This window comes from Echiichthys vipera (genome assembly GCF_963691815.1).
Source record: "Echiichthys vipera genome assembly, chromosome: 19".
NCBI classification, from domain to species: Eukaryota; Metazoa; Chordata; class Actinopteri; order Perciformes; family Trachinidae; genus Echiichthys; species Echiichthys vipera.
In genome coordinates this window covers 11919206-11941182 of record NC_139844.1, presented here as the reverse complement: position 1 = coordinate 11941182, position 21977 = coordinate 11919206, and the positions used below count along the sequence as shown (strand labels likewise).

The 21977-nt window shown below is 40.5% G+C and overlaps 1 protein-coding gene across 10 annotated transcripts; it reads right to left on the bottom strand.

Annotated features, from left to right (window-relative positions):
* Positions 1-248: 248 nt before the first annotated feature.
* Positions 249-21586, bottom strand: pum2 (pumilio RNA-binding family member 2). Of its 10 annotated transcripts, none has more exons than XM_083933879.1 (23): positions 21462-21586; positions 19643-20006; positions 16553-16621; positions 16002-16107; positions 15584-15771; positions 15309-15481; positions 14232-14523; positions 14064-14157; positions 13794-13898; positions 13486-13631; positions 11840-11960; positions 11510-11650; positions 11072-11374; positions 10754-10981; positions 9320-9644; positions 9059-9188; positions 8813-8947; positions 8529-8666; positions 7158-7283; positions 6796-6867; positions 5109-5230; positions 3913-4105; positions 249-2706 (listed from the first exon to the last, which is right to left on the bottom strand). In XM_083933879.1, exons 2-23 carry the CDS (start codon positions 19991-19993, stop codon positions 2575-2577), a joined length of 3690 nt encoding a protein of 1229 aa, XP_083790005.1. In that variant the 5' UTR covers positions 19994-20006; positions 21462-21586; the 3' UTR covers positions 249-2574. The 10 variants fall into 10 exon arrangements, with proteins under 10 accessions (XP_083790005.1, XP_083790008.1, XP_083790009.1 ...); XM_083933882.1 differs by having other exon boundaries at positions 8819-8947; XM_083933883.1 differs by having other exon boundaries at positions 9320-9587.
* Between the last annotated feature and the right edge of the window lie 391 nt (positions 21587-21977).

Genomic DNA, 21977 nt, shown 5'->3' with positions numbered 1-21977 from the left:
ACAAAATGTGAAATTTGTTTTCTTGGAATAATTACATCATAAGCACGGTTTATTGGTAATTGTGTACTATTGGGGAATAAAACCTTTACGCACGTTCACTTGACCCTTTGCTTATCTTGGACACAGATATTGATCAAGAAAAGCTCAAAAAACAAAATGAGCTTCAACAGCTTTCAAAACACCAAACGGGAGAAAAAACAACAATGCTGGTCAAATGTTAGAAGAACAGTTTAATCATACATAGTCACAATTCTGCTTCCAAAAATGAGTTTGTTTTCTTCATCTAACATCTGGAAATGTACATAAGGCCACCTGAAAATGTACATGACTTTGACAGTGTGACAAAACTCATATGTTCATATTTATATAATTGACAATATTTTACATTGCTTTTGCTTACAAGGTAGAAGCTGTTCCAAAATACAGCACTCTTCTGTACAAAAATAATTCTTGTCATATCCTGTGAAGTTTCCATGGTAGCAGAGAGGACTAAATGCAGCCTCAGTTTTAGTAGAGTGTATTTTCTTCTTTTTAAACTGTCACACTTCAGAAAGACTATCAACAGTGGATGTTTACAGCTCCAGTACAAATAGAGGCTGACCTTTCCCATAACGGATTAAAAACAAAAACCTTGCCAGATTGTGAAGCCATAAAGTTTTTTTTCCTTTAAAATAACACTTGATCAAATAAAACTGTATACATTATATTCAAGGGGAAAGGAGTGATGAATATACACACATCAAAATGCACATTTTTGCCTTTTTCTCCCCAAAAAGTGTAAAAGACATCCCATTTACAGCATAAACGTTTACAAATGTACAACTGTACAGACGAAATAAAAGCATCACTACAAATTTAGAGCAAGGCCTGTCAAACACCACGACTAGACTTTTTTTTTTTTCAATTAAACTAATAATCTTACACTTAATAACTGCACATATACTACATGTATTCTACAATTATTCATATGAAGCAAAGAAGCCATCACTACGAGCATTACAGGTGAATTGTATAGCTTTCGATGGCCCCACCGGCCTCCACCAATGCACTTGCATAACCAACCAAATGAAAACAAAAGAGTTTAAAAACAAAAAAACAGAACCATTAAAAAAGGTTCCTTCAGCATCCCTTTCTCCAGCTTATCCCACTAACTCTAGTTCATTTCACGTCAGATGTACAAAACTGGGATAAGCTCCACAATTTTTTTTGGACTACTCTGACCTTCAGGCGGTGGGGGTCCCATCATTGCTGCAAGCCCCCTATCCAAAAGCAACAATTTACTCATACATAAAGATGCTATACATCGCTAAACTACTTCTACGCAAGAGATGATTATTCAGTACATAAAGATACCGTTTCTAGGGCAGTGTTCATCTCAAAGTACAAGACAGATAAGATGTTACACAAAACATGATAAAGAAAAAGAAATCATTCCAAGGATTAAAACCTGTCACAGCATGCCAACACATAGCCCACTCCCACCCCACTATCCCTACAAGAAGCCCCCCCCACTACGGTCATTTCATGTTAAGATTATACCAGGTTACACGCCCACTGTACAACCAAACCTCATGCTCTGCTTCTATAAGTTAAATGGTAGCTTTTTTTCATTTTGCATAAACCCCGAGTGATCACCTGGATGAGGGACAGACGGCTCAAATGGGGCTCAGACGATGCAGCAGCTCAGGTTGGTCAGTCTGTAATATTTAGTACCGAAACTGTTCAGATAATTACATCAGGCAGACAACAAGCTCCTGGGGTAAACACAAGCCCCCCAAATTAGCCTGGAAAAGGAGGCAAGAATAAGCCACCACTGGAAAACACCAGCCTAGACTAAAGCACCAATCCCCAAAGCCTCTGGGTGACTGTGGCACAGGACACAGAGTACTCACTACTCACCTGTGGACGGAGCTCTTTATATCCATCCATACTATGTAGTGCTATTCCAAAACTAATCCAACAGCTGCTTTGGCATGGGAAAACACTTTTACTGTGCATGGGATAATATACAAATATAATTTAATTGCCTAGACTTAATTAGAACGGCTGACATAATAAGTCTGGAAACAAAAACAAGAGGAATTGTTTTGTTTTTTTAAAAGGATCACTCAGTTTAGCCTTATAAAATCACTTGCTGGTGTTAACTGTAGGAATTGGAAATTTCAGCAAATGTGTATAAGTTTTTTTTCTACAGAGAATTTACAAGGTAAAAAACTAAATGTACAAGATAATATGAAAAACAGTCAAATACATCAATTACATCATTAACAATGGGTTTGTGCTTTACCCAGGAAAAAAAAAAAAAAAAAAAAATTGGCCTGCTGACTGTGCATCCCCTGGGGGCCACGCAGGGGACCTGCACCAGGGGTGGCAGAGTGGCAGGGGTCAGTTGTCACAGCGTTCTTAGGTGAAGTTGACTTGTCTTTTTTTCTTTTTTTTGGTAATTCCCCAAAATGGGGTAACAGAGGGTGTCAAAGGCTAACCCCTATGGCTAAGGAGCATATCTCACAGAACGGGGGAGGGGGGGGGCTCGTTCTCCTCCACTTCTTCAGGGGACCCAGGATGACGCTGTGTCTACATCAGGCCGTTTGTGGGGCCACCAATGGGACCCAGTTCAGATCCGCTCTTCATGTAGTACTTTTCCAGCTTGGCCAGAATGTGCTTCCCGTAGGTGTACTTGCGTAAAGTGGCAATGTGAGGCCGGATCTGACAAGGGAGAGATGGTAACGGTGAGCAGATTCGAAGAAGAGCTAAAATTAGTTGATTAACATCCTAGCGGTTGTTTTTTGAGGGTTGGGACAGTGAATGTTCAGGGGTAAATAAAAGGTCAACAGTAGATGTCACATAGAAGTGGGATACATCATCTGAAAGCTGAGACCTCAAGATCAATTTGAGATGCATCTCATTTGTGTGTTTTTCTAGTTTATCTAGTCATGAATCTGTAATAAACACTGTTTTGGTGCTTATTCAAGTATTCAGGGTTCCTACACCTTTTCCAAAGTCAAATTGAACTATTTCAGGGTGCATTTTTAAGCTTTTCTAGCACCTTAAAGCTGTGGTAAAATACACATTTGTTTACACTAATCTGGTTACTGCCCGTCATCACATTAAATTAGATTCCAAAATTATGTTGTGTGACAACTTTCCACAGAAGGGTGACAAATCGAAGGAAAACAAAGTTTTATGTTTGTTAGTAGAGTGAAATCCTATTTAACTTAAATTTAAATTTCCTTCCCAAGTGTTTTCAAGCATTAGCGACAACCGTGAATATTTAACAGTTAGTGTATAATGGTAAATGGACTTGTACTTATCCAACCCCTTTCTAATCTTTTGACTCCTCAAGGCGCTTTCACACTACTTGTCACATTCACACAGATGGCAATGGACATCTACATACCATTTAACCCAGATCTAACCATTCACACCACACCGATCCTTCGAATGGAGGACGACCTTCTCTACCTCTGAGCCACAGCCGCCCCTTATAGGCGCTCATGACATTATAATCAAAGTATATGATGACCAATATTATGCTCATATACAGTATGCGTCATAAGTTATTTCAGTCATTTTTGGGTTCCATTCCTTTTACCACTCAAGAATTGAAATGTATTATTATAAATCCCTCCAAAAATCCACATGGTGTGACTCCCCTGAGCTCTCTCACCAGACTTTGTATAATTCATTATTCCACTCTTTCACCCCCTCTACCATTATCTCTGTAACATAACCTTGGACCATCTTCTCTTCCTTTGGGGGACGCATTATTATCCATCTATTTTCACATCAAAGCAATGAACTGAGCTCCACAACACCGCATTCAGACACCAAGACCTTGAGGAACACCATGGAAAGATCCATGCTGTTATGCGGTATGAAACACTTTTGACAGACGTGACGGAGTTTACAAACCTTGTGCATGATGATTTTGCGCTGAGCAGGTTCTGCCATGTCAATCATTCTTTGGACAACATAGTTGGCGTACTGGTCCTTCATCATTGTGTACAGAGCACTGTGGGGCCCGTCTTTCTGGCAGCACACCTCATCAATCAGTAGAGCTCTTTCTGCACGCGAAGAGTGGATCACACACTTCTCTACAACATTGCTGAAGGAAACAGAGAAAAGATGCGTTTCGTTTTTCTGTTCATATTGTATTTGTGACATTAAATTAAGGAACTTGGATTGATGTAATTAAATTGCAACAGTGGGTGATGTAAATGTGCTTACTTTAAAAGTTTCTCACAGGCCTAACTCTAATAGCATCTGTGTGGTTGGACTCAAGCTTTATTGATGGCATTTTTCCCGTCTAGGATGGTTCAGAAAAGGAAGCACTACTTTTTCTCAAGTGCGCCCTTGCAGTGACTGAAGGCCAAAGCACACCGCAGTCGTAACAGCGCACATCAAAACATCTGCCCCCATTGTTTTCTCTGCATGACTCACACGGCACTGTACCATTTTGTGCCCTCTTATTTGCTCCTGTGGCAGCTTCACTTACTCTCCTCACCTCTTGCTGTTGTCGACTCTTGTGTCGAAAAAATGGATGAAGAGAAAATTGTTGAGGTCAAGAAATATCTTGAGCTACATGACCATCAATCCCATCATAATGAAGACCGTGGCAAAAAAGCTAATGCCTGGCAAGCCACAGCTCTGAAGATTGGTACTTCAGGACAGAAGTCAAATTTAAGTAGTGGGTGTCCACACAGGATTAAAAGCTAATGCAGAGGCAGAAAAGTAGGAATAACAGAGCGTGTTGTTCTGCAGTGCAACACCTCCCGTTGGTGCCAGGGCTGGCACTTGATAATGGCGGTGGTTAATTGTCATTGAATGTTAGTATTTCATGCTACTGTTAATAATATTATATAAAAATAATATAAATATTAATATACTATTTTAGCAGTTAATTCATTCAAAGTTGTCAAGGAGCTGTGATTGAGGAATTTTTAATAGTATTAAAATTATAGTGGTCAAAAAAAACAATGATTTGGTTGTTGCAGTGTGCTCAGTTTAATAAAACTATGTACTAATTTATGAAATATGAGGTCTGACGCTGTCGGGCAGACATCACTTAAGCTTTCATCTGTAACTACATTAAAACATATAAAACTTACCTTGCAAATTTGTGTTGGCTGAGGACAAGAACCTTTCCACGAACCTCTGCGACTATCTTGCTTTTATCTTCCGGTCTGCCGTGCTCCAAAACATGCTGAATGACGTAGTTACCATACTGATCCTGTAGGAGGCAGTGGAGGTGTGAGCTCAAGATAAAATTTTAATATAGATTAATCACCAAGGATCCATGCGACACCCTTTAGTCTGACTGATGCTCATGCACTACTTTGCACCACTGGTGTGAGAGAAATCATGCATCTCGACAATGATAGGGAGACAGATGAGTGACACCCCCTTTAGTAGTTTTACAAATACCCTTAAGTCATCACTGCGGAAGGTCAGACAAAACAGATGCTGCTGGTTTGGAGTGTTGCTGGACAGACAGCACAACCAATAGCATTGTTGCCCCTTCAGAAATCGGTGATAGACAGTAATGGGTGTAATTTTAGTGTAACGAGATGGGCACAAGAACTCACCTGACCAAACAACAAATCACACCACTCTGAATTGATCTAGTAGTAATTTGTTGGGTAGGTAATGTGTCCACCTATAATTTGGTAGTATTTGCATTCAAATTCATTTCCTGTCAATCTGTTGTAATAAGAACCTGTATTATTATTATTATTTCTGCTGACTTCACTTCAATTCAAGTACTCAAAGTGAAGTGATTCAAGTCCAAACTCTGGAAGCTTCGGTCAATCAATTACAGGGAAATCAAGATGAAAACAGAAAAACAGATTGATCAGGAGATGCTTAAGGCAGAAGAGAGGGATCATCAGACAGCAAGGAAGCATGTGGTTTGTGAATCCTCTGTGGCATAAAGCAAGAAAAGGGGGGAGGGGGGGTTGAGAAAAAGGCGGCTCAGTGGGTTAGGAGAAGGTCTGTAGTTGGAGAACTATCTAAATGTTAAATTAGATTCTTTACGAGGGTTGCAAAATTCTGGGAATAATCAAGGTGGAAGCTTTCCATGGGAAATAACGGGAATAACCTGGAAAAAATGGGGACTATTTGCTAAGTCTGTATTTACCATGTTATATGCAGATGGAAATAAAATAAAAAACGTTTACCATAAAATAAGAAGAACAATACATTAATGTAACATGGTGAGTTATCTAGCTAGCAAGTTAACTAATGGGGAAAAGCACTATAAAGATTCAAGCTGGCAATGTTGGCTGTGTGCGAACTTCGGGTATAAAGTAAACAGCTCATTTATAAAATGCATATATTTCTTTATAATAAAATTCCCATGCCAAACTTTTTTTCCCCCTAAGAGGAGCAATAGAAAGTATCCTGATTGGAAGATTACAAACTTGTGTAGCATAGAAGGATTAAAACTTGCTTTTCATTGTGCAACCTTGTGTTGTAGAATGACAAATTAACGTCGGACCTTAAAAAATGGACATCAATTAATTAAAACTCCTCAATTAGCATAGTCAATCCGGCTTGGTAGCATTGCACCACATAGCAAAAGGATTTAAGTTACAAACTGTGTACTTTGCTTTAAGTTCACTACAAAAAGGTCTGATTTTTATATTGAAATTGTTAAAGACTTAAAAAAATTCCCGAGCTCAACTACCGTGGAAATTTTCCGACCTTTGCAACCCTGTTCTTTAAACAAGAAAAGATAAAAAGGGGAAAGAGGAAGGGAGCACATGGACATCCGCGAGAGAGGCAAATTGCTCTGACCTTGAACAGTGCATCACGGGACACTGTATAATATGTTTTGGGTGTCATCTCCAATGATACGCCTTGATATTTCTAGATGGAATAAGTGAGGGGGGGCAGGGTGGATGTTTAAATAATCACACATGTCAGATGTAATGAAAGCTTACAGTACAAACACATTCATCCTTACACTGAACACTTAGCAGGTCACAACTACACAGGAACAATGACAAGCTGAATATATGAAATGCTCAAACATGGAAACATGCAAATATGCACATGACAAGCACACATATGAACTATGATCTGCCATATCTTACAAACAAACATCTGCCATCAATGTGGGATTAAAAATCCGACATATTGGAGACAAACATGCTCACCTGGCCCAGCTGTTCAGAGTGCTGATGCAGCTCTTCCAGGATGGGCAGAGTCTGCTCCTGGGTGCAGTGCTCTAAGATCCTTTGGATAACTCTACAGCCATAGGGGTGTGTGGAGAGCACAAACACCTGCGAAAGGAAGCAAAAAAAATAAAATAAGAGCTGACCAAAATAAAGGTGATTTAATGAAAAGAATAGCATGACTACAGTATTAAAGCAGCACTAAAGTGGATGAAAAAAGGTGATTAGCTCATCCTCAAATCCCTCATTGGGCTTTGGACTGATTATTTTATTTATGGAGCTATGGAACAATGAATTTTCAAAGAAAATATTACAAAAAAAATGTAAGATTCTCAATGTTTTGATTAGCCGAGTAAAAAGTATGTTCTCCTGGTCATTTAATATTTTATTTAACGTTAATGAGATGGATGCATACATTTAAATGTTTGAGTCTATACTCTGTAGTTGCATCATATCTCACTGATCGGTTTGTTCTTCATATTACATTCTTGCATTTATAGAAAACATTGCCATTGGTCAAAGCAAATGGGATACATTTGGGTTCATATACAGTAGGGCTGTGACTTTTGCCCAAAAATCACATTCAAAGTTTGTTTATAATATTAAAATATATTTGAATATTTATTAATAATATTTTGACCATTAAATTTATTCAGTAAGACCTTTTTTTGTTTTTAATTAAAAGTCCCGGCCACTTAAGTGTAACACAACAGCCAATCAGAGAATAGCACTATTGTATCTGGGTAAGATTTAACGCAACAACCAATGAAAAAAAAAGCATAGTTAGCCTGGTATCATTCACGTGATCTTGGAGCCCCGAGCATCACTTGAGCATAGAGTAAGTCATCTCCTGTTTATTAGTGTTACATTACAACAAATTCACAACTTGACTGCTGTTAGAGAATGTTGCCCAGATAATTAGCATCAGTTTTACAATGCTGAGTGAAACCATGGACATTGAAAAGAGAATGAGTGAGTGTAAACACCCCAATTCCTGACCGGTCCTGACTGACGCTAATGTCAACTACAGGAGCCCAGAGGACCAATAATAGCCTTGCAAATGAGCTCATGATTCACAACTTCACCATGCGTGAAAAAGCCTCGGCATCTGAATAGAAAATAACGTTTACAAGCAAACACATTAAAGAAAATGATGTCCATAACAGGTTTGAATATTAAGGGCTGCTCTATATTCATTTGAGTATTATTCTTTTTTTTATATTCAAATTATATTAGAATATCGAAGTATAGAGTCAAAGCCCTAATGTACAGGTCGTCTAAACATTTAACATTTCAATCTACAACAACTCAAAATGTAGATTATAAATGGGGAATGACTGATTATAAACCCACCTGTCCCTGGAAGGCATCAATGATGAACTGTAGGGCCTGAGGCTGGACACACTCGATACACTTCTGCACAACATGGTTTCCATTCTGGTCCTTCACACACTTCAACACGTGGCCATCCAACTCACGGACAATGTCGCTCTGAATTGAAGAAGGGAAAAGAGGCATAATCATAACAGATGTCACCGTTTTAAAATTTAGCATTGTAATATGTTATTTTGAATTGAAAAACTCAATAAAATAATGTCAGTGAAAACATTGTTAAAAAGAAGTATAATCTCACTTACAATTACCTGCTGGTCTGAGGAAATGGACTCCAGAGCTTTCTGAATGACCCTGCAACCATACATCTGCAAAGCCAGGGGAAGGACGTGGCCACGGATACGTGTTGCCAAAGCCAGCTTCTGGTCAGCGCTTCCAAACTGCACAACAAGAAAAAGCTCTACTGAAAACAAGAAGCCCAGACTCTCTCTTCTAGTCATTATTGTTTGGTTACAGCTATGACACCTAGATAAATATTAAACAGTCCCAACCTCAAAGAACTTTTGGATGACATAGTTCCCAAATACATCAGTCATCAGTTGGTATGCTGCTTGCAGTATCTCTCCAAACACCATCTGTCTCTCAGCCGGGGTGGCCCTCTCTAGTTTCTGCTGGATAAATCTAGACAAGACAAGATTGGAACAAAGAGTAGAGATGAAGACATTTTTCATATTTTGGTAAACCATTGTAATGCACTCCCTCAGTTTACAGTTAAAATGGCGTTTTTGAGATGGAAGGCATATTTTAGCCACCTTGATCCATGCTGGTCTTGAGAGAACTCCACCATGTGTCCCGGCAGGTCACGGAGCTGGAGGTTTGGGAAGCGGTTGTTCCTAAAGTCTTCCAGTAAGCGGCTGCGTCCAGACGGCATGACATCAGAGCGACTGTAGCGGGGCCGAGACGGAGGGAACAGCTGACTACTGGAATTGAAGAGACTGGACGTCCCCCCGGTGCTCCGGTACTTGGCCTCAGCTCCTGGCGCTGCAGAAATGTAACGCCCGCTGCCATTCGTCAGGCCACCTAGGATTACATAGTGACCGGATACTGTTGTAGTGGTGGCGGGAGTTGACCACGATTCTTGTGCAGGGATTAAAGCAAAAATAAATCTTCCGACTGAATTTTTTTTCAAGCCAAGTTATATTTCCTATCTACAACTTGTATTTGTAAAACAGTTTTAAAATCAACCTGAAAAATCCACATTCTCACAAAACATCCACAAAAACCAAAGCTTTTATTGCTATATAATTATATATTTATGTGTATTTATAAGTGTAGGTGAGAAATGGATTGATATATTAAAGGCATAGCAGAGGTGAATTTGATGTGGTATTTTTCGTTTTCTAAGAGCAAACAACCATGAACAATCACCAATGATCTGATATTAACTTAACCATCCTTTATGTTTTTCTATCCACAAAAAAATGAGCAAGCATCAGGTTTTCTGTGTGATTCTTGTCTTCCCCTAGAAACTATCATTCAGTACAGAATGTTTCAACATCATTCAATACTAATGTGCTGTGCGTTCATGGCCAAGCAAAGCAGCCTATATGTATTTTCTTCTTAGGCGCAATAGTCACTCTCCACTCTCTGCTGTCACATCACTACCTCTCCCATCCAAGTGAGGGAGCGGTACCGAGGAGAGTAGCGTTTGGAGCCGACATTAGCCAACATTGATGTAAATTTGCAAATAAATCTGAATGCACAAAAACAAACCCCAGCGGATACCGTAGTCTGTTATATTGCATCCAAGCAAAACTTACAAAGCAATAAAGAATATCGAAATTTTTCAACGCTCTTTCCTCCATTGGTCTCTAAACTGCGTAAGTTATGCAGCATAATAGATCTACGGTTTGTATTAGTACAAAAGATGGCGACAATAATGAAAACAAAACAAATAGCCTCTTCATTGAAGCACGGCCCTGTGCATTAGCAGATACTTCACTGAGCTACAGTCTTAAGCTTTTCATTAATAAAGTTGGTCTGCTTTATTAATTCAAAATGTAGCGTTTAAGGCAGTACATAGTGTTATTTTTGCTACATGGCAGGCAAAAAAACAAATGCAATAATAATTTTCAAAGAAATATAAATATCTATTTTGAATCTAAAAATGTCCCCACACAGAAACTTTGAGTACTGAGTCCTATAGACAAAAAAGAAATTATTCACTATTTCTATGAGAGACTTACCAAGGTGAAGGCTGGAAGAAGATCCATGAGAGGAGGGAAGAGAAGGTGGAGGAGTGAGAGGAGAGTGACCTGGTGTGAGGCCAATGGGGCTGGGTGAAGAAGAGTAACCCAGGCTGTTGTAAAAGGGCTGGCCGATGGGAGTTAAACTGCTGCCACTGCGTTTGTATAGATCGGAACTTGCCAGCAGGGAGTCCCTGCGAGACACACTGCTGCTGGTAGAGCTGGATACTGCAGGAAAAAAAAGAGAAAATGAGCGTGATAAAACAAATAAAGTTAAGTTTCTTTAATCCTCTTGTACGTTGTAGCCAAGTCACTGACCAGAAGAGCCGAAGCCTCCAAGAGCAGATCCAAGGCCTACGCCGAGAGAGCCGCCGGTACTGCTAAAGCCCAGGGAGGAGCTTTGTGGTTGCGCAGCAGAGGTGTGTGAGAAAAGGGAGCTGCTCTGAGAAGTGTTAGGGACTGATCCAGAACCATAAAATGAGCTGGAAGGCAGGCCACTGCTAGGTGGGGGAGCCTGTTGCTGCTGCTGCTGGGGTTGAGGTTGAGGCATGGAGCGGTACAGCCCATTGCCTGGAGGACCAGACATGTTGTTACCGGAGCCAGATGCTGACACCGCAGCTGCTGGTGGAGGGAAATGGGAGAGTGTGAGCGGTAAAAGGAGAGCTAAGGTCAAAGAGGAAACCTAACTGGTACTAATTAAGTAAGAACAGGGAGGATGCACATATTTAAAATTATGACAGGTAGTGTAGTACTTACCAGCTTGTGCTGCTGCAGGGTTGATGAGTAGAGGGGTCTGGACTAGACGAACTGGTCCACCTAGACCAGCTCGGGCACCATGACCCATAACCAGGGTCCCATTCTGGTCATAATAGGCTGCAGGGGCCAACACCTGATAACCTGAATAGATGTAGAAAACAAAAAAGGAGTGAGCAATTATAACTGAGTTTTTATAGACAGGAAAAATGGCTAAAAATCAAATATTACTACAACACATTTTTTAAATCTCAGTAAACACCAAGCAGTTAAGATAAATGTGTTGGCTGTTGGTGTCTTTGGCTATATGGCAGTTGTATGAAGTTTACCAACCAGACATTCCTGCGTATGCCAATGCAGGGTTTGCAGCAGCTGCAGCAGCTAGAGATTCCTGCTGGCTCTGTTGGCCTTGCCCAGGTGTGAGAGGTCGCTGGTTGTTTCCTGTACGCATTACCTGGAGGAAAATGTAAGGATATACCATCACACCCACAGGCTGCAAAAATACTGCACTGAAAGTTGTCAAACATGTTCTGCATTTAAAGCATCTGGAAAATGGTCTATTTTACCACAAATATTTAATTTTTAATACTAATTCCGGTACAGAATCATCCCAGGGTCTTTTTCGGTAAATTTGGTCATCAAATAAGCCATCGAGACAATTTTTTCGCTTATGAACGAGTAATGGAGAACTCTGGCTAACAGTCGGACGTGGCTAACACTTATTTGCAGCCCGATGTAGGCAATAAAACGGCTTTTTTTTTAACCACCAATACTGCTCAGAATAACACCAAACCTCTGCAGTAGCATGATGAGAGTCCCTACACATTAACCGAAGCGTCATTGGGCTCCTTCCTTTTGGATTGCATTTGGTAATCGACCTGAATGGACTTTGCTACAAGCTGAGATGGTACTGGCCAGCAGGGAAGTCTTTCAAAACACTCTTTAAATAAACTCCAGGTTAACTAACTACGTTGTTGGTGCTTCGGTTATTGTGTAGGGTACTCTTATCATGCTACTGCAGAGGTTTGGTGTTTTTTCCATTGGCATTAGTGGTTAAAAAGCCGTTGTAATGCCTTCACTGTGCTGCCCCGAGCTAATCAATGCTAGCTAACAGCCGACGCTGTAGAAACTACCGAATTTCTCCATTTATCGTTCATTCACGAAAAAAATTTGTCTCGATAGCTTATTTGCCAAAAAAGACCCTGGGATGATTTTACAACGGTATTACGCTTTAAGACTAAATGAGGAACAATCAGAGTTAAGCTCAGCTAATCCCATTTATGAATATTTTCTCGGTTTGGTTTGATCACATTTGACTGACAGTCATCTGGCAACATAAACAACCCAGCAGCTGTCATCACATATTGATTAAAATGTCTCTAAATTCTAATTGGTGCACCCACTTTAAGCACATTGACTGAAATCCCTCCTATGAGAAAAAAAAAACCAACACCACCAAAACAGTTCTGAATTTAACTGAAAGTTATTGTGTGTTCATGTGGGACTCCTTTCTGTAGATTGATTGGCATAGACGAATTTTATGTAAATAGTGTTTTGACCTGTTCTCTCTTTAAACCACTTAACTTAAATCAAAGAAATCTCCGAAATCTGTATTAAAATATGAGGGACAGCTAGCCAGCCTGAAGGTATTCAACAGTGGCAGTGATTTGTTTGTATTCTCCATACTCAATGCTTTGATATGTGCAGCTCTGTGGCTGTGAAAAGCACAGTTTTGTCTGTACATGGCAAAATCCTTCTGTGTAAAATGATGTAGCCAGTGCTTGATGTCTTGAGTGCACTTTCAAGTCATGAAATAAACCAGACTTGCATTAGTCTACCCACATTAGCTTTGAGTTGTGTTTATGAAATAGTTTAATCCAGGTGCAATCTGTCATTCAAGATATGCTTTTTAGAATGAGCCCTCCTATTCACATCCACTTTTATGAAACCTCTCAGACCAAAAGCACAACAATCCCTACCTGTGGTTGGCCTGGCCCTGGTCCCTGATTGGATGCTTGCTGATTAGCTGAGTGATTGGCATTTGATGCAGCCTGTTGCTGGAAAAGGTTGGCTGGATATACACCCCAAGGAACACCATAGTACTGTGGTGGAACCACTGTAGGACCTGGGGGAAACATTTTGATGTTACATACACATCTTGTACAACTGATCAAGATAGTACTTTTTAATCTGAACTTGGCACAACAGCATCTTGTGATCTTGTCAGTTAAAGCTCTCATTTAGATGTATTTTTGATACAAGGGATGTAAATGTGCTCCATGATCACCTGCAAGCGTGGCTGCTGCTGCCAGCCCAGCGGCAGTGTAGGGATCCGCTCCGGGAGGGGCATTAATGATGTAAGGGTTTGGCACAAAGGCAGGAGCAAGGCCAGCTGGGTAATATGAGGAACAGTAATGTAATTCACATTTCCATATCAAATCTCATTCAAATGATTATGGAACTGCTAAGACACATCTCTAGAGACAAAAAGTAGTTTGACTATATTACACGACACACTGTCAAGTACACACCGAGTAAGACAAACAGCCCCACTTACCGAGATGCTGCTGCTGGGCTGCAGCCAGGGCATATTGTTGTTGCTGAGCTGCAGTGAGCTGTTGAACTGTCAGGGCATTAGATCTCTGGAACAACTGGGGGGGGAAAGGATCACAGTCAAATCGCAGTTTCGATCTTTTGAAAAATGTGTTTTGTTTTTCAAACGAACCTGCTGCTGTGAGTTGTAGTCAAATAATCCTACTGGAGTCCCTGAGGAGTCCACCTGAATCTGGTTCCCAGCATAGTCAAACTGGAGGGACTCCACACCGGCTTGCTGCTCCATACCTCCCATGTTCTGGGCCTCCTGGTTCTGGAAGTCCTCAGGTGCCTTGTTATGGGCAGGGTTGTGTTGTTGGAGTACATGTGGGTGGTGCTGTCCCATCATCTCCAAACCTGTCTGACCAGGACCCATTCTCTCCACCGCTTCAGTGGGGGAAGCTTGGCGGCTTCCAGGGGTAGGACTGGGAGAAGAGTAAAGAAGCGTACATGCCATATTGGTACAAAACTTTCCCCTCAGACAGGAAGCCTAGCAATTTTGATTAGACTATAATAAAGCCCCTTTTTACACATGCGCTGAAAACCTGAATCTACACATTAACAAGTGGAGCTGTATGCGCAAATGTATCAGTTGGACCAGATATCAATCTGCCACCTCCCTAGCACACAGACCGTTTAATTTCCGTGTGAGCCAATGTGTGATAAGAGCCACTCTTACCAGTGTATTCTTGGGGCATGCATGTGTGTGTTAATAATGTTTCTCGTTGATACTGGAAAAAAACAAAACCTCAGGAGGTTGAACAGGTGTGATTTAAACAAAGACAGCAACAAAATGTCTAAGCGGAGAGAAGATGATATTCGGGAACTTCTGTCGGTGAGGGCTAGCCCCGAAATCATCAGATGAATTCAATGAACAGCAAGAGGCTCTGTTGCTTATGGCCACACTACAAACCAGCTACATCATCGTAGTGTAATCTTGTAATTATTTATTATTTCCGGACCTGACTCTCCTGACATTTTTCAGAGTTCAGATGTGAAAATGACTTAAAAAAGGTGCTGAAGGGACAGCCTATGGTTATCGACACCGACACAAGGAACTCACATCAGAAAACAAAACACACAACCCAAAGAGGAAGATCTACTTAATTCTCTGCTTAGTAAGCCATTACTCCATTATATATCTTTACAAAGCAAATATTTGTGTACTGCTATATTCAGCCATTTATGCTACTGTAAAAGGAAAACATACTTGAAATCTTTGCAGTCTCTGTCCATGCCGTTTAGTAGACCTCTTCCATTGGCTTTAGCAGGATCATTCTCGTCTCCCACCTTCTTCTCTGGGCTCTTGTCCTCTTCAAAGGGGGACACTTTCTCTTGGACATCAATCTTCTCTCTCCCATCTTGGTCAACGTCTCCTCCACCCTGTCGCCATATAAAAAATAAATAAATAAAAATAGGTAAGGCCATGTGCCACCCTTGAAAGACATGCCCCTTTTGTGTTAGTGAGACAGAAGCTCAACTTACATAGCCACCATTCCTGTAGCGACCATCCATCTTGTCACCGGGAGAAGAGCTCAGGACGTACTCAACCATGCTCACCCCCAGGCCTCCACCTTCTGAGCGAGGTGAAAGCACAGAATTGGCATCACCATTCCCATGGAAACTCTGGCCGGGTCGCCGCTGCACCATGATGGGCTGAGACACTGAATGATCTAAATGAAAAGCCGTGATAAAATGTCTAAATAGTTACGTACATAATCTAGCAGCATCCAGTCAGATTAAGGAAACACTGAAAATCATAGTGTGTAAGGCATGATGCTATTTCCAATTATATAATTTGACTTGGGATAACTTCTGCACAATCAGATCTAATAATGAATAGTTTTATGATGAAAGAAAAGAGAAAATGAGAATACAGAACACAAAGACAGGAGCCACTCACGGGAGGATCCCCATGCATTGTCCCTCCACTCCTCTCCAAGAAGCATCCCTTTCCTTCCATCCTTGGCCAGCTCATCAGAATCCCAGAGTTTTTTTGCTGGCAGAAGCTAAAAATAAAATGTACGTATTTTCTAAGCATCTGTAAGATCATCCCACGACAAAGTACAATGCAATATCAAATATAGGCCACTATCAACAACCATAGCTTATTTATTCATCGTAAAATAAGGTTACAATTTTGAAGTTCATATATTGTTTTTACTTTAGTCTTGGTCAGCTAAACAGTTTATTACTTAAAGTCCCACTCCATCAAAATCTTTATTTGTACACTAATATCTATCTTATGTTACTTATATTTATGTAAAAGGAGAAAAATACAGACATCTTACTACTGGCATATTTCAACCTACAGATTTTCATTTATTCTTTATTTGGATCCCCGTTAGCTTTAACAAAGTAGTCACTTGTCTTCCTGGGGTCCACAAAACAATTTTTACTTATTGTTGTACTGTAACGGAGCAAAAGACGGATGTTGGGATCAATACCCCTTACCTCTCCCATTCCCCTTGACTCCAAAGCAAGCGCTTGGAAGTCATAGTTCATTTCATCCACAGCACGGACCTAAGACAAAAAAAGAAAAGTTTGACTGTGAGTATAAACCATAAAGCACTAGATGGAAAGCAACAAAATGGCATAAAACACTACAAGTATCAATATTTGAAGGAAAAACCTAAATAGTATCTGCTGTAAAGAAAAAGGATTTTAATGGATTAAGAGGCCATGGGTCTCAATAATTAGAAGGGGGTCCCCAAACAAGTTTTTAAACTTTTGTTAATTTGTAAAGAGATGTAAAAGAACACAAAAAAACTCTTAGTAGTTGGGGTGTCTGATGGATCAGCAACCTCAGACAATAAAAACCGACTGAAACCAGCCCCATCTGGTAGACAGACACTCAATATACCACATGAAGATAACTATGATACCAATGTTGCTTTTGTTTGCCTTCCTTAGTACTTACAACATAGCAGGTCTAGAACACAGTAATCCCCCCCCCCCCCCCAGTCCTTAACATCATTATGTTCTCCTAAGTATGTTCTCTTTGTCTTCTGCATGGCAGTTTAATACTGTAAAACAGGAATAACTTGTTATTATTACTATAGTCTGGCTAGTTATCACAGTCACTGCCTTTACATGCAGTTCAAAACCCGATTATATTCAGGTTAAGGGCAATTCAATTCAATTCAAAAAACTTTATTTGTCCCCAGGGGGCAATTCAGGGCACACAGAGCAGCAAATAACGACAGTGGGGCTTACGGGCATACGCCGGTTACTCAAACACCATGTAAACACCGTACCCTGGGTAAAATTAGAGTTCTCATACCCTGGTTAACAGACCTAGAGAACTCCTTCAGTACCCCCGACTATTCCTGCACGTAAACACCGTTCCCGGATCATGATCAGGGCATGCGTCTGCGCATGCTCGTTGGTTATAACGCCCCCTCCCCTCTCCGGGGCAGTGGCTTTTGACCCGGAAATAGAATAAACCAGGAAGCAACGGCGCCGAAAACAGCAACAACAATAGAGTTACCTTTAAACAGAGGAAGGACTTTGCAACGAAGAAGACCCATTTCGGTCGTAATTCTGTACAAAAGTTGGCTGTTTGTGACTTTGACAGGTGAACCGGGGAAAAAAAGACGTTTTCAGACAAGCTGTACATTGGCGGACCACCACCTACTGTACTGGAGGTCGAGTTACGCATTTTCCCATTTTACCCCCTCTCATGTATACGTGGGGAACTTCAATAATCGGATTATGGTGCTGAGTGGTTAGAGCGGTCACCCCATGTAAAGAGGCTGAAGGTCCTCAAGGCAGCGGCCGCGGGTTCGACTCCGACCTGCAGACCTCTGCTGCATGTCTCCCGTCTCTCACCCCATTTCCTGTCTGTCCTGTATAATAAAAGGCTTGAAATCTGCCATTTTCGGGTTACTGATGTGCATGTTAACGCACTGAATGACTGTCACTTTCCTGCTGTGCCAAAGCACCAGTCGTACACAATTGAGGAGACGTGGGTTTTTTTTTTTAAGTTTTTTTTTAAAAGCAGTGCTATTGCCATCTTAACACACCTGGGTCTATATGCGTTAGGATGCATTCACATACCCTCTGACAGCTCCAGAGATTTGCTACAGGTTTGTGCGTGTTGGGAGTGCCACTTAAATGGTTTGTGTGACGTCCTGTTGTGCTCTTTAATTATTGTTTTCTCTTCAGTTCGTTGTTATGATAGATATTTCCAAGCACACCTCAAGGCAACTTCATTTCACAGTGAAAGAGAGAAAGGAAAGAGACTTGTGACAGTGTTGTTTGCTGTATGGGACTCTCACAGCCTCAAAACAGACTGACAAGACTGATCGCGGGTTACATGACTGGGCACTGCAGCGTGACGTTGGGTTGTGTTTCTCCAAAGGATTTTTTTAAAAATTAATTGAGCAAAATGTTTTATAACAGAATAGGGCTGCAGCTATGGAATCTTGTGCTGTTGTGGTATTACAGTTCTAGTTTGCAGTGGACACAGCGGAACAATGATCCCTGCGCTGAACAGGCCGTATAACAATTTATCCTTGATGCATTTTTTTAATCTGGTAATTTGAGTTACTCGAGTAAGTGTTTCAGCCCTATAAATTAATCTAGATTAATTACAGTATATAACTTATTTTAACAATCATAGTAGATTGCGTTTAAGCAACAAAAACTTACTTATTGCCTGTTGGGTTTAATTTCTTCTCAGTTACAGTAGAACAACTTGGCATCAGGGAGACAAATAAAGCAATATAGCTGTGATGAGGACCATTTCCATTTTGTTTCCGTAATGCAGTAACATTATTTGTACCAATTGTACACTTGTAAAATTTTAAAAGCAAAAACTCACCAACCTACATTTTCACATCAAATTAGCCCTTGTTTTTCTTAAATCAGGAAATGTTACACAGTACCAGTTATCTCTGAGATTAATTTGTTATGGTATTTACAGACATGTTCAGTCCAATAAGTGTATTGCTGCATCCCAGAGCATTAAGCTCTACTAACAAAAGCCACCGATATTTTTCATGTGCTCCAACTTCAATAAAACATGCCTAGAGGAAATGGTAATTGATGAATGGCTGGCATCTGGCATAAATCATCACAGATTAACCGAGCATGTGGGATATGTGACCTAGTGTCGGTGGTGACTAACAGGGTCTCATTGGTGGGCAACACATTCCATCATGCGTACAAAAACTCTGACAGAGCAAGATGCTACAGAGCCCACTGACAAGTTATCCAATGGAAACCTGTTTAGCAGGCGAATACTTAAATTCAACTTTATGTTGCTTTTCGTAATTTGCTGCTTTCTGGGGTTGGCATATCTAAACCATATGTATTATGGACACTTCGGAATTGTGAAAAGAGAGGGTGTGCTCTGAAAATTGACCAATATGAATGGGAAATCATGTTTAGTTTTCAAACTGTGTGCAGTATAGGTGACACTGACCCCTCTGCTGACCCTTCAAAGTATAATACATAAATACAGTAGGTTTAATTATTGATAAAATATTCAGTGAAACCTGTAGCCTTAGCTCATAGAAATATCGACTTAAGACCCTTTACCTGATCAACATGATTGGCGTCACCAGTTGGCCAACGATGCTTGTTGGGTGTGCAACCCCCAAGCTGCTCTCCGGGCTGCCTCTGAAAGAAGTATCCCACTGTAGCGTCATCCTGAGATCGTCCACTCAGCGGAGGCTGTGGAGTACCTGGGGTGGGGTTAACAATCCTATCCATTCCCTGTAAATGTGGGACTCCAGGAGCCTGCACAACTCCCCCAATTGTGGCTAGGGGCCCTCCAACGTGAACTCTAACACCTCCGGTCTCAGGAGCGCCATTTGCATGCAGCATCCCACCTCTCGTCTCCTGCCAGGCCACGTCATTCATACCTAGGATGCTGCATGGAATGCTCATTCCACGGGAAAGCCTACACAAAACAAAATATACAAAACACACAAGTATTATGTTGTCATGAATATACAGTATTGTTATATTGCCCTTTTGGGCTGATAGCATATACTTGACTTCTAGACTAGCAGAGCGACTGTCAAACCCAAATAAGGCAAATATATTACTTACTTTTTTTTTTACATCAGTATAAAGTCAAAGTAGCACACATTTAACATGACAGGTAGCTGTATTCTGGTAGGCTTTCAATAATAAAAGCTGCAGGTTAAAACATGTGGCATTTACTTCTTTGTGAGCCTTGAGATTAACCTACTTTTAGAAGCAGACTTCAGGAAAAGGAAGCACCCAAAAGAATACTACACGAACAACGTAATTTTCATCGCCGGGACATGACTAATTCCCGAGTTGCATAGCTCCATGCCATAGCTGCTGTATCTTTGCCGATAGAAACGTTAAGTTAGCGTTAATATTTACCACGAGTATCCAAATGTGGTTACACGGCTTTGCTCAACAACGGGTATTAAAATGTTAAATGGCAAGTCTAATCTGGCTCATTTATGATTGGGCAATGCAAGAACAAAAACAGGTGAATGACAAGCATGTTGATGGCTTTGCAAGAAGACCCAAGAATGCTAGGAAACGTTAGCCTAGTGTTAGCCGGTGATCGTGGCTGCCATTAATAAAACGTGACCATTGATTTAAGAAAAACACTCGATGCTAGCATATAACACTTGAGATTTTAGCACAATGAGAGCAAAAAAATGTAACTAGCTACAACGACACATCAAACATTAATGGTCGTTCTGGCAAACCGACGTGCAAGCCTTTCAGTGAGCTAACGTAGCCAACCTAGCCTAGCCTGCTAATTAGCAACAAGCTAACTCAGCGACTCTGACTAAAACATTTACGTTAATTATCATTTGAAATGGTTACGCCCTATGCGCCCTTGTTTCCTAAGGTTGCTTTCTCGTTGCCGCCCAGTCCTTTGTTGGCATTAGTGGATAGTGAATGTGTTTATTGTTTGAGCATTAGCAATCTTCTGAGCTAACGTTAACGAGCTAACGCTAACACACATCGGGCCTGCTCTGTTTATTATTATTGGTTGGTCGACATCAAAGTTAGAAAAATGTGTGAATTTAACCACTGTTTAAACAGTAAATCTAGTGGGCTCCTGTGTTTGACGAAAAACAAACTATTTTATTGAGTCGAAATACCAACATTAATTGAATGCAACAAGCCAACTAAACCAGACAAGCTAATGTAAGAAGCTAATTGTCAAGTTGGTGTTGAGCTAAAACATGAACCAAAAACACTCAGTGGCTAAACAACATGGCCCCCCTTCAAGTTCCAAACAAGAGGGGCCTTAACCGCTAAACAAAAGGGGAAATGCTCACAGCACGGCGGACGCGTTTGAATCACTCGCTTTACAAGAGATTTTGTTTTTAAAGTGGACGAATAAAGATGAGATACTCACGCGCTGTCGTCTCGAGAGAGGGTCTATGCTCGTTGCACGCCGTCAAACCCAATTCTATATTGTTTTGTTTCCTTGGAGAGAGAGCGGTGATTTAGCACAGGCTTGATAGTCAAAGCTAAGAGTTTTGCCTTCGCTAGTGCCCCCTCCCTGTAAATAGCGTGAACTACGTAGACATGCGTATAACAATGTCAATGTAAATGTGCCTCTTCTCAACATACCTTTTATGGAGGACAACACATGACAAATAAATAAATAAGTGCAAAAATCAAAGAAATGAATGAAAAAATAAACAGTGAATGAATAAATACATGCTTTACATTTATTTCCACATTTTTCTTCACTTACATGTATTTATTTCTGTGTCTCTATGTTGATCAGGTACGAAGTCCCATTTATCAGCATTTATTTTATTTATTTTTTGTATTTACTTATTCATGCATTTATTTATTTATTTATTTATTCTTGTATTTATTTTTTAAACATTTATATTTATTTATATTTGTGTCAGTTCCTTTA

Coding starts and splice junctions, on each gene's coding strand:
- pum2 (XM_083933879.1), bottom strand. CDS start 19,993: ATGAGCATTCCATGCAGCATCCTAGGTATGAATGACGTGGCCTGGCAG. Junction 11,375..11,509: donor CCCTGCAGCAGCACAAGCTG/GTAAGTACTACA, acceptor TCCCTCCACCAG/CAGCTGCGGTGTCAGCATCT. Junction 4,106..5,108: donor AGCCAACACAAATTTGCAAG/GTAAGTTTTATA, acceptor TGTTTCCTTCAG/CAATGTTGTAGAGAAGTGTG.